The 13,877-nt window shown below is 35.3% G+C and overlaps 1 protein-coding gene across 1 annotated transcript in view; it reads left to right on the forward strand.

Moving 5' to 3' along the window:
• Nucleotides 1-13,877, forward strand: part of SLC13A1 (solute carrier family 13 member 1) — a 91,112-nt gene that overhangs the window by 56,855 nt on the left and 20,380 nt on the right. The window contains exons 8-11 of the mRNA XM_056118568.1: nucleotides 5,820-5,939; nucleotides 9,945-10,043; nucleotides 10,646-10,747; nucleotides 13,733-13,839. Of these exons, the coding sequence (XP_055974543.1) occupies nucleotides 5,820-5,939; nucleotides 9,945-10,043; nucleotides 10,646-10,747; nucleotides 13,733-13,839 (428 nt within the window). The remainder of the gene's footprint in view (nucleotides 1-5,819; nucleotides 5,940-9,944; nucleotides 10,044-10,645; nucleotides 10,748-13,732; nucleotides 13,840-13,877) is intronic.

Consider the following 13,877-nt stretch of genomic DNA (forward strand, 5'->3'; position numbering starts at 1 on the left):
ACCAAGCAATGATAAGATAAATGTGTTTATAGGCATCTTAAATTTAATGCCTGCTTCTCTAACCTCTCTCTGCTTATTAGCGGGAAAAGGTAGACAATTTACCCAACAATAGCTACCATTAAAAATCATCACAATTTATCTTTTTAGATCTGAGAAATAAAAATTTCCTAGAAAGAAACTCTGTCAGGGGATGGAGAGACAGTGTAGAGCTTAAAATTCTTACCTTGTATGTGGTCGATCCCAGTTCAGTCACGAGTACCACATTTGCCCCGTCTCCCACCACCCTCGTCCCTGCCCCGCAAAGACAAACAAACAAACAAATAAACAAAACACCATTGAGTGATCCATGAGTACAGCCTGGTGTGGCCAAAATTTTTTTTAAAAGAAGAAGAGAAAAAAATGAAAGATAAAGACAAGACAAGAAAAGAAAAGAAAAGAAAAGAAAAGAAAAGAAAAGAAAAGAAAAGAAAAGAAAGGAAAAGAAAAGGAATGAAAAAGAAGAAAGAGACTGTTTAGCAAATACTAGAAATGGAATTCGGGTGTTTCAGGGTTTGGGCTCCAGATCTTATTCCTACCATATATCAACTTCTACTAGCATCTGTTCTATTCATCTGTAAATGGGGGAAATTTTAGAACTTGTTAATATGAGAATTAAATAGAACAACACTTGTTTATCTTAGCAAAGGATTGGGTCCATCGGATCTTGTCAGTAACTTTAGACATCGCTGCTATTTTTTTTTTTTTTGCGGTTAATACTAGAAACCTAAACCTGGATAGTGAATTGCAAGTAAATATTTTAAATGAAACCACTGGGAGCACCAAATTCAAGACTGAAACAATAGATTTGACTCAAAATTAATCACCGTACGTACCAAAAGGACTGTAATCTCTGTGGGCACTAGCTTATAGTGTTCTTAATGGTCAAAATTTGTTACAAGTCTATAAATTTCCTCAATGACCTTCTTTATTATAAGACCATTTCTATGTATGTAATTACTTACTTTACTTAATTGGTACTTCATTTTGTACAATAACAACACTATCTTTCTAAGTGTCAACACTGCCATGCATGTATTGTTTAGGTCAAGGTATTTCTTTATGGTTTCCATTATAAAGAAATGTATGTAAATAACTATGCATATAGTTCTGAACTTGTTTTTGTTGGCTTATTTATATTTGACAATACATATGGAATTGTCTAGTTTGTCAACTGAAATTGAGGATAGTGATCTTTAATGAAAAGGGGTTATGCTTTCAACACTCTTCGGTTGAAAATCCAGCTTGATTATATTATATTTGACCTTGGGTAATTTATGTAACCTTTTGAGACATTGTCTTCCTATTTAATATGAAAATATAATTTATTCTGTTCTGAATGTTCATTAGAATTAATCATGCTTTGCTCATCTTCTCTCCCTACCCCTCTGTCTGACCTCTAAACACTTAGAAGGATTTAGGGCATGTATATTCTCAGGTCCTTCAGTTTCTGTTTACTTCCAAAATTATCACACCAAATTTCATGCTTTTTAATACCACCCATGAGTTAGCAACTACTAATTTTTATACTTCTGGGTTTCTTTCTCTTCTTTCAGTTTCAGACACATTTATTTAACTGCTTATTCAACTTGGCCAGTTGAAAAACAGTGGGCATCTCTAACTAACAAATTCACAACAACATTATTAACCTACCACTTCTGCCAACATGTTTTTCCCTCTGACTTCATCTCAAGAAATGGCACATTTGCCCCACTTCCCAAATTTTATCCCAAATCTATTTAAAATTTATTGCATCTCCTATTTCTTCACTACTACCAATCTTATTTAAAATAAAATTTTCACTTAAGATGAAATTTATCTTACTCCCTTCTCTATGCAGCAATTTTGCTCGAGCGGGCCCAATAACGTCTCCATTGTGAGACTTCTTGTTACTGTGTTTTGCATATTGAATACACTCGGTAGCTTGCCAGGCTTTCCAAGAGGGGCGGAGGAATCGAACCTGGCTCGGCCAGGCTGGCTGTGCGCAAGGTAAATGCCCTACCATTGTGCTATGCAGCAATAATCCTCCACAAAACCTTATCTCCAAACAGATTTCCCTGTGTGACCTTTCCTTTCCTTTTTAAAAAAACTGTAATCAATTTATTAGAGTAAAGCTGCACTATTCCATTATTGAAAAATTTTTGTGCTAGGTCAGGAGCCTAGGTATAAGTTAGTTCAGTCTCTTGCTCAGGATCTCCCCAGACTGAATTCAAGATGTCAGTTGGAACTTGCAATCTCTTTGAGGGACCTCTGTCAGATTGTTGACAAAAGTTAGTTGCCTATTGTTCAATGATTGAGGTGTTCATTGTATTGTGTATTATTTGCGCATAGTCACTCTCAGCTAGATTTTTGTTACATGGCTCTTGCTGTGATAATATGGAATCTTATTTTTTTATACCAGTAGGAAATGTGCTCTGATTAAGTTAGACCCCATCCACCATAATCTCTCTTTTAATTTAACTCAAAATCAAATAATGGGGACTTGATTTTCTCTGAAAAAATCCTCATCAACGAACCTAATCCCAGGGCTTAAGTATCATAGTCATAATATCTCTTTGTTAAAAAAAAGGGAGGTGAGAGAATCATATAAGGCATAAATAAATACCAGGGGCAGAAACTTCTGAATCATCTTAGAACTCTGATTAACATTGTTTGGATTCTTTCCACTCATGTTGCCTTCAAATGTTAGAAACTACCTTACTAACCTAGTCAATGTAAATCACAGATCTACCTAAATTTTAAATTAGATTATTTTGCTTCCCATGCTTTGATTACTTCTACTACAATCTAAACACCTTTTGATGATCTGTTAGATTATATCTTCTTTGATTTCTGTTGGTTGCTTCTTGGGTTGATTTGATGTTCCTGTATATTTAGTTTACTACATCAAACCACACTGGCATCCTTTCTAATTCTCACACATTTATAACTCATACCTATTTCAAAGCCTTTGTACTTGTAACCTCCATTGTATGAAACACTATTTCCTAGGTGTTTGCAAGACTGACTCCTCTTTAGCATTTAAAGCTCAACTCAAATATAATTTTTATTAATGAAATTATGTAATATACTACTACTCTACTACTACTCTATACTACCAATAATTTTTGTGGGGTTTTTTTTGGGTCACCTGTTCTTAGGGCTTTCACCAGGATCTCTGCTTAGGAATCACTCCTGGTGGGGCTCAGAGTATCATGTGTAGTGCAGAGGATCAAACCCAGCTTGGCTAGATGCAAAGTAAACACTTTACTTGATATACTATCTCTCTTCCCTCCCCCCAATAACTTTTGTTACATTATTCTGTTTTATCCTGTGATTTGTTATATGCCTATTAATTGATATATTCCTTACATAAATGTAAACTTTATGAGAGCATGGACTATGTTCATGTAATTCACCACTATTCACGGTCACGGTCCTCCCGTTGTTCATTGATTTGCTCAAGTGGGCCCAGTAACGTCTCCATCATGAGATTTGTTGTTACTGTGTTTGGCACATTGAATAGGTCACGGATAGCTTGCCAGTCTCTGCCGAGCGGGCGAGATACTCTCAGTAGCTTGCTGGGCTCTCTGAGAGGGGCGGAGGAATTGAACTCAGGTCGGCCATGTTGGCTGCGTGCAAGGCAAACGCCCTACCCGCTGTGCTATTGCTCCAGCCCATTCACCACTATATTCCCATTGATTAGGAAAGTACCTGGTACACGGTTTCACATAACCCAGAAATCTGTTTAATATGGAAGAAAGAAATTTTTTAAAAATCAGACTTAGATGTATTTAACATATTTAATAATGGGAGAAATACATGTTTAAATAGATATTCGTCATTTCATTTTGTAGGGTATAAGCAAATATAAATGAAATACCAGTGCAAAGGTAACCTCTTTTATTTTATTATCATTAAAAACGTTCACCCAAAACATAAATGTAAAGCTTATGATCATGTAGGTCATAGACCCGTGCAATTGTTTCTATATTTCTCTATTATTCAAATAAAAAATGAAGTAACAGAGTTTAACTGTGTTTTTCTTTTTGGTTTTGGGTCCCAAATCTTCAAGTCCCAATCAGAATTCTAGGACCCAAGGAAATTAATAACTCTTTATAAACTCAAAATAGATAAAAGTTATCTCAATGGACCATGATCATTTGTCAATTGATTGAAATTGTTGAAAACATTAGCAATCTAAAATCTTAATGAGCATTGCTTTGCCTTTTTAAGTATTTATGTTACCTAGAAATAGTTCTAAAAAAGAAAGAGCATTACACAAAATATACATTTTGCTTAGGTTGATTTATATAGCACAAAATATTTTAGATATAAAAATATATGATATTATTTAAGTAGAACTTATAATTTCTGTAAACACCTCTGTAATTATTAAATATATTAATAGTGTTGTCATCACTTTTTGTATGTTTCCTCTACTTTTCAGATCCCCAACTCTTTTGGCATGTTACTATGCCAAGAAAAGAGAAATAGTAAAATATTTATTTATGAAATTTCTAGTTTTCTATACACAGTCACAAAATATGTAACTATATGAGTATTTATCCAAAATGTATACTGCATTTTGACATAGATTGTCAAAAATTGTTTTTAGTTGCTATTCTGTGATTATGTGGATCAAAAAGTAAAAACAGCTGGGAAAAATTAAGTTGGTGTTTTATTTTATATAAGTGACAAATATCAACTTGGGCTGGAGTGATAGCACAGAGTAGGGTGTTTGCCTTGCATGCAGCCAACATGGTCAACCCGAGTTCGATTCCTCCGCCCCTCTCAGAGAGCCCGGCAAGCTACCGAAAGTATCTCGCCTGTATGGCAAAGCCTGGCTAGCTACCCATGATGTATTCAATATGCCAAACATAGTAACAACAAGTCTCACGATGGAGCCGTTACTGGGCCCGCTTGAGCAAATCAATGAACAACGGGAGGACCGTGACCGTGTGACCATGACAAATATCAACTTAAGTAAATGTGTATTTTTCCCATTCAGAATTTTAAATTATTTCCCTCTGGTCCAGAATTTTTAAAATTTGTCTAAGAACTGTCTAATTCTAAAAAGAAATGGCTGGCATGTGTCTGGTAAGATGGATGCCATTGCTCTGGAGTAGAAGAGCTAGGATAGAAAACTTGAGGCAAATCACAATGCCTAATGCCCAATGCATAAGGTCATTGTAAGCTACCAATGACAAATGATCATGGTCCATTGAGATAAACTTTATCTACTTTTTCTTAGTCTTTCTTTTCTCATATATTTATAATTTAAATATTAATTACAAACACAGATCCAGGTGGGAGAGGTAATACAGAAGATAGGGTGCTTGCCTCACACTCAGTCAACCCAGGTACCACGAGTATGAAACCAGAAGTAAGACCTGAACATAGCCAGACATGACCCCAAAACCAAAACCAAAACCACACAGACCCATCTATACCTATTTTTTGTGTGTTTCATGTATGTCAGCTATTGAGCTGGGTTTTTGCATAAATACTTTCTTATAGGTTGAATTGAGAAAATAAAAATTATAACATATTCACATTTCCTTGCTTCTGTTGGAAGCAGTAATAATTATGAGCTTATAGAATCAAAACAAGAGACACAGTGTCTAACAGTATATTCAATAAACTGTATATCATCCCATATTTGTCTCCTGATTGGTGGTAAATACGCTCATATATGCCTGCTTGGATGGTGGCATGGGATATATGAATGGCTGCTTCCCAACACTCATCAGTGAGAATTCCATTTGTACAACTCCTGTAAACTTTTCCATATTGTCTTTCAGACGCTACCCTGACTGCCAATGCATCAACTTTGGATCATGGTTCGTGCTTTCCTTTCCAGCTGCTATAATTATTCTAATCCTATCCTGGATTTGGCTTCAGTGGCTTTTCCTAGGTTTCAAGTAAGTAAATACTCCATGTTAAACTAATAAATATTTTAAAGTTCCAAATTCTCAATTCATTAGCCAGTACTTTTGATGAATTTCCACATTTCTTTCTCTACAAAACTGGCATTGATTATGAAAATAGAAAAAAAGATAATCCCAGTCTATTTAAAACTCTAAGATAATAAGGCAATTGTAGGTCAGACTGGCATAAGGAGCTGATAATAATGAGGATCCAATAGAGGTTAATGAAGTAAATTTTAGGAGTTTCCCCTTCCCCCCCTTGGTTTACTACGGAGATTCCCTCAAGTCCTTGAGCGACTTAAGAGTACGCCATGCAGGTTTTCCAGATTCAGATTAATACCAATATTTACATGTACTGGAAAAAATAGAATTAAGGTTTCTGTATTCTTTAGAAATGATGTTGGATGATTGCTCACTAGACCTGAGGAAAATATCTGGTTTCCCAAGCCAGACTTTAGATTTACTGATTACTTCTCAAATTCAGAGTCTTCATCAGTAAAATGATATACTTTAACTCAAAGATCAGTCAAAGCATATATAATACTGTAATTTTAGCACATATTGAGCTCACAGAAGGTAAGCTCATTCAATGTAAGAGGAAAAAATGCTGACCAGTAAATGGCACCGAAAGATCAAAAATATGTATCCAGGATAATTTGAAAATATTACTGCTACTGAAGTTAATGGCTCATAAGTATCATGGTAAGCAACATGACAAGTGACTTACATGGCAGCATTTAAAATTATGAAGGGCTCCTCAGGAAAAAAATCTAAAGTGCAGGTTATATATTCAACATATATAATAGCATTCTAAAAAGGGAAGAAAAGACTGTATTTTCAATTCTGGGTGGATTTTTTTGTTCCCCCACAAAACATTTTTAATTTACTTTATAGGATTATTTTCAAATAATTTCCATGACCTAGTGAGTGAAATAGCATGTTATCCACCAAGTAAGTGAGAACAAAGTAAGCAATTTGCACTTCTGAAAAGCAAAACACTGCAATCAAGTGCTGTTCCATGCCTATGCCCACATTTTTTCCAAGCTTAGTCACCTAAGGAATAATACTGTTATCATTGCATTCCTCTTCCTGGTTTTTCTCCAGAACTGCCACGATTTTCTTAGTAGTGAAGAGATAGTAATGATGATTTTTTTAAAAAAAAATCTATCTGTCCAGATTGTGGAATCAGCATGTGGCAGGGCTCCTGCTGAAGCAAATGTGTGTAATGTCACTGACTTCAGCAGGTGGGCATCAGCAGGGAGAGACCAGCTGCATACTAAGTGTCCCTTCCTGGAAATCCAAGCCTATGGGGGTCTATTCAAACCTTACAGGTAGCGATACAGGATTCAGGGACAAGAATCCCAAATGATGAACAAAACGTCCACTCACAAACCCACCGCTATTTCATTCTTTGTTGTGACATAAAATGACCTTATAAAATATGCGACCATTGTCATAATCTGGAAATGTCTCACAACCAGGTTAGAAGGAGAAGTAAAGAAAGTAAAAGGCAGTTGCACTGGAATGTTCACTCTCTGACGAAAACAAGCCTGTGGAGGTGCATACATTAGACAGAGTCCATTAATCACGATCAGTGTCATGTTTAAACATTGCCCTTGTTGTCCACTAATGGTGAGATACCACATAGCTTCTTGCTTCCTCTAATTTCTCAGAGTCCCTTTCAGTCGACTAGGGTGTTCACCTCCAGAGGTTTTACATTGACAAACAGGAACAATCAGCCACTCTCCTAGCAGACTACCATACATTCTGATTAGTGTGTTGACTGTTAACATAGTTAACTCACCTATTATAAATGACCCCAGGATTCTTGAGGAGAGAAGCTCATCTATCATTGCCACTGAACTCATTTAAATGGGGAGGTTGATACATTGTCATATGCTTCATCAGTTCCTTTGTGAAGGCATTAACCTTCATTTGTAGCAAAACCAATTTGGCTTTTGACTTTAACTATTTATTATCCTGAACTGCAGTGATAACATACAGTTATACACTGGATGGAAAACAGTGTTTTATTTATTTGTTTATTTATTTTAAGAAAAACCACCTCTGTGTCTAATTTTACATTTCTATTCAGGTACTTATCAGGGTGGTCCGTGGATTGGTTTCTTGTTTTAGTAGTATTTATTTTCTGACAAGAGATAACATATCAAGACCGGTACCAGTCAGTAATTGAATTGAGGCTCTGTAAGTTAAATATCACCTCATTGATCTTAAGTGCAGCAACATCCAACTAATTATGCTCATTGGTTAAAATGTCTGCTGAAATGTGATTATAAATGTGCAGAATGGATGACTTCCGAATTGAGGAGGTGCTGCTTCTTCAATGGAATAAAATGAGAACAAGTTTGGGTTGCAAACTTGCAGGAAAAAAAAACCAGAATATATCATTGGGTATGGAGTAGAAGTGATAGTACAGTGAGTAGGGTACTTGTCTTGCAAGCAGGTGACTCTGGTTCAATCCCTGGCATCCCACATGGTCCCCCAAGTATTCCAGGAATTATTTCTGAGTACAGAGCCAGTAGTAACCCCTGAACAAGCCAGGTGTGTTCCCACACACCAAAAAAGAATATATCTTTGTGTAAAGATAACAATAACTACTTCATATTATGGTCCTTGTGGGTCATGAACGTCACTGACCTGAGCACCGCAGACCCATCAGTGGGAATGATCTCAGGCCTTTAGCATTGCTAGGTCTATCTGTTATTGAGAGAGAAGAGAAAGGGAAAAAGAGAGAGAGGGAAGAGAGAGAGAAAAAGAGAGAGGCAAGAGAGGCAAAGACAGACAGAGACAGAGAAAGAGAGAGGAAAAGAGAGTTACAAATGAAAATGTGGTGGAAGGTTATCTAATACAATATTTTTCAACCTTTCCTTTCTGATCATGGTCCACTCTAGGCCTTGTCTCTTTCCAGTGCATCCTCCCCATATTATTGTGGTGGTCTAGCCTCAGTTTTGGTCCCCCAATTGTGCTACATTTCCCTGTGTTCCTTTGGAATATCCTAGGGATGAGGGAATGGCCCATAAGAAGCCATATGGCTTCCACTTGAGAAACATCAATCTAAATGATGCTCTTAGAATATAGTTGTGAAGAAAAATAAAGAAAATTATAATAGAGACTATACTTTCTCCCAAGTCCATGATAAACTGTATGTAACTTCCTTACTCTAATATATAACACAAGTTTAGTATATTTTAGCAATTTATGGATGTCACAACCATCTCTTGCATTTCACAAAATTACTAAAATATAATGAGTCATATATTTCAATGTTCATGTATGTCAATATATATACATAGCATGCTTAAGATAATATCTAGAACTTTCCCACCCATACATAGAATAGTATATCACAAGTGAGATAAATGTATACATGAGCATCAATTAATGACATATAATAAGTATATTAAAACATATGACAATTAGGTACACAATAAATTTTCAAACTAAAAGTGAGTGGTACATGGCAAAATTTCAATGATATTAATGAATTTCAAAAAGATAATGTTATGAAAAATAGTACTGTAGCACTGTTTTCCCATTGTTCATTGATTTGCTCGAGCGGGCACCAGTAACATGTCCATGTGAGACTTGTTGTTACTGTTTTTGGTATATCTAATAAGCCACAGGGAGCCTGTAGGCTCTGCTGTGCGGGCGGGATACTGTCAGTAGCTTGCTGGGCTCTCCAAGAGGGATGGAGGAATCAAACCCGGGTCAGCCGCATGCAAGGCAAATGCCCTACCTGCTGTGCTATCACTCCAGCCCATTATGAAAAAATAGGAAACAAAAAGTAAGCACCAAAAATTGATTGAACAAGGTAAAAAATAAAAGAGAGAAGAGGGTCATCAAGTAAGTAGATGAAGGTAGACGTGGAGAGCTCACATTTCTCTCATTAACAGGGATATTTATATTTCATAAACTTCACAGGGAATACTTTTGATAAAGAGTGAATCCTTTGCTTAATCAGGACTCATTTCTTTACAGTATTAAAGAGATGTTTAAATGTGGCAAGACTAAAACTGTGAAACAAAAAGCTTGTGCTGATGTAATTAAACAAGAATATCAGAAACTTGGGCCAATGAGGTAAGAGTTATATGCACTCGCACGTGCGCTCGCGCATACACACACACACACACACACACACACACACACACACACACACCACTGCTCATACTGAATAAGTTTGTCAAAAATCAAATAAGCAGAAAACACTGCTGTATTTACAACATTTGTAAGGTAAACAAATATTATAACATTTTAAAAATTAACAGTACAATAAAATACCCTATCCAACAAAAATATACCTGCTAAAATTGAAAGAAACTGAAAGACACAGGGAGGAGCAAAGTTCATTGATTATTCTGTTGATTCTCTCAAATAAAAAACATTCAGCTTATAGTTTTTCAGTGTTTTTGTTTGTTTGTTTTATTTTTTTTAGCTTTCATGTCACACCCAGCAATGCTCAGGGGTCACTTCTGTCTCTGCACTCAGTAATTACTCCTGATGTTGCTCAGGGAACCATATAGGATGCCAGGGATTGAATCCTGCAAGCACCTTACAGCTGTACTATCTTTCAGTCCCTCAGTGTTCAGTGTTCTGCTAAGATTATAGCTGACTATTGCTCAGGGAGTTGCTACAAATGTCCTGACTGAGAAAATGAATAAAGCATTCAAATTTTCCCACAGGTATCAAGAAATTGTGACGTTGGTCCTCTTCATTATCATGGCCGTGCTGTGGTTTAGCCGAGATCCAGGATTTGTTTCTGGTTGGTCTGTGCTTTTTTCAGAGTAAGCATTATATGTTATGTTTCTCAATTATTCTTGTGTTCTATTCTGTTTTTCTCTTAAATAATACCTATAACTTAGAAATTGTATGATACTTTTTTCTTCCTTTTCTCCCTTAAAGATATATTTTAATTGTAATATTTTATGGAGAAAAATGGTAAGGAATTAATCTAAGGGAAGGTCATGAACAAGGTCATCACCATACCCTGTAAGTGGAAATCTGGCTCTTTAATACCTGGCTCTTTCCACGATTATAAATTTAGAAATATAACATGCAGAAAAACCATTTTCCATGGTACTTAGGATTATACTGTTTGGTTTCCATTCCATCTCTTCTTTCTGTTTTGAACAAGTCACTTTTTTGAACAAGGAAAATACTTACTATTACTAATTAATGTCATTCAGTATCTGTTACCTGATAAGAACTCATATCAGGTGATTTTTTTTCCAACTTAATTCTTTTTTAGTTCTATAGTTTATTTGGCTTAATAGTTTGTTCTTTTTAAAACTTAAGCTTATTCTTGCACAAGCTCACTATATATATCCTTATCAATTTCCAATTTATAGGTAAGAAATTCATGATTAAATAACAAGATATTTAAATGCTAATGATTGAAGGTGGGTCAGAGTTAATTTCTCCTTGGTGTTTTCTATACCAACAGTCATTGCTGAGTCATGTGAAGCGAGGAGGAAGACTAGCATAATTTTCTAAATTAAGAACCATCCTACATGTCAATATAAATACTTTGGATTTAATATTTGTGTTCCCAATCTATCTTTCATGGGGGAAATCAAGCTCTTGTCTCACATCCCCCCAGCAAGAATCATATAATCGGGGGCAGCTACCAAAATTGTTTGGGTGATATATTCTGCTCCCTTGGAACAAATTCCTCTCTTTTCAGAATCAGAGGTTTCTGATTATGTCGGCATAGCCAATTTTTTTTTTTTGTAAGGTACAGTGTTTGAGTCGAAATTGTCAGGACCATGAAAGAGACCCCAGTGACCACACAAAATCACCAAAGCACTGTGGTAACTTGCTTCAGAAGATCAGTGTGGAGACACACCTGGCACTGCACAGGGCTTACTCTGGGACCTACGCTCAAGTATCACTCCTGGCAATGTTCAGGGGACCATATGGAATGCCGGGAATTAAACCCAGGATGGTCACATGCAAGACAGGTGCCCTCCCCTCTGTACTATCTCTCTGGCCCCACAGTTTTTGCTTTTAAGGTGTCAGTGTCACTCAGAGTAAACTTCATTTTGAAGAGATTTAAACAAAAGACAGCATTTAATTATCCAAAGTAAGTTATTATTTAATACTTTGATGAAAATTCTTCTGACATTTCAAAACCTTACTCCTGCCACCCTAGATTACAAACCTTTTTTAAACATCAATGTGTAAAGGCTAAATGAAATTAGAGAATACCTAATAATAAAACAGTCAGAAATCCCACTAGAAACTTTAATATAATTGTGTTCTAATGTCTGTTCCTCACAGGAGGGAAATGAAATTTGGGAGATGTTTTGTTTGAATAGAAAAAAAAGCCACGTATTTGCTATGGGCAGCTGCTCATGTTACCTGGAATTCTGAGAGAAACCTACAGGGAAAGAAACAAAGATTTAGGAGAAAATGGGATTTGAAACTAGAAATGAAATTATCAATTACAGTTGTAAATTGTCAAGGCAAATAAAATTTCGACAAGCTTGGTATTTTGTAAAACTGACATAACTTAGTTCTTAAAGTAAAAACAAACATCATAAAATACTAATAGCTATAGAGATTCTTTTGAAAATAAATTATGTCAGTATTTATAGATTGATTTTATTTAAAGTATACATAGTATTTTTAATGAGCAGTTTTTGGTATTTAGAATGTCTAAAGTTAGAATGTTCTATCAAGATTTGAAGCTCCCACCAAATGTTTTCATTCCATCTGTTTGAACCTGGACTGAATTCAATGTGTCTTTTCACATAAAATAAAATCAGATTACATGATGCCTGACCTAATTTGACAAAAATCCAAAATTTATTTTTGGAATTGAATAATGAACAATAAAATAATAAATGTTAGTTAAGTTTGTTGAACAACTTATACCAATGTACCTTTTAACTCAAACAGTTAAGTAAAAAAAATCTTTAGGGGTGAGACTGCTTCATATTAAAATTGTCAAACTGATTTTTATTTTTTACTAGATTGTTCAAATAAATAGAAAGGGCAGAGAGAAATATGTTTTTATTACTAAGCTACAGTGCAGCAAAGCAATGTTTAGGGTGTACATATTTGTCAAACTACAAAAATTCACTAGGTAAATATTGCTGACTTTAAAAACTGACTTCTAATTATTTATGCCCATTTTATTCATCTCTGATCTCCAGGTGCTTCTTAACTGTTGAGACTTTTGAGAACCTGTCTTATTTGCTGAAATGACTTGGTGATTCTCAGGCCCCATCTGTTCCTGAATCATTCTTAATTTGTAAAGTGATCGTTTCTGAGCATCTCACAAGTCATTCTAATTATTAAATATTCTTGGTTGAGTTTAATAGGATGCAAAGTATTAAACGGGTTGATTTCATTTGAATAATGTGGCTAGGGTTTATAATCATAGCAGCAGATGTTATAGCTTAGAAAAACAAGACCAATTCCTTTACACAATTGACAAAAGAGTTTTAGCAGACTAGAAATAGCCATGCCTTGCCACAATTCAGTAGAAGGTTATGTATTAATTATACAGTTTTTTCCAGTCCAATCATTACGTCTATTCAATTCTCTGCCAACATAATTAAAAGAAATAACAAAGAAAAAGTTGTTTATTTGATCCATAAGTTTTATCAAAAGGGAGTCAACTATGTTAGCCTAGTAAGTCAGTAGCATATGCATGGTTCTGAAAGAGTGAGAGAGAGAGAAGAAGAAAATACATGGAAACAACAGTAACTATGTAATACAAATTCTCATGACATTTTTAATGTACTTTTTTTGTCCTTTTTCAGGTATCCTGGTTTTGCTACAGATTCAACTGTTGCTTTACTTATAGGACTTCTGTTCTTTCTTATACCAGCTAAAAGATTGACTAAAACTACATCCGCAGGAGAAATTGGTTGAGTATTATTTATAATTCTGAATAAACCTGATAGA

This window comes from Sorex fumeus, unplaced genomic scaffold (assembly GCF_029834395.1).
Source record: "Sorex fumeus unplaced genomic scaffold, SorFum_2.1 ptg000037l, whole genome shotgun sequence".
NCBI classification, from domain to species: Eukaryota; Metazoa; Chordata; class Mammalia; order Eulipotyphla; family Soricidae; genus Sorex; species Sorex fumeus.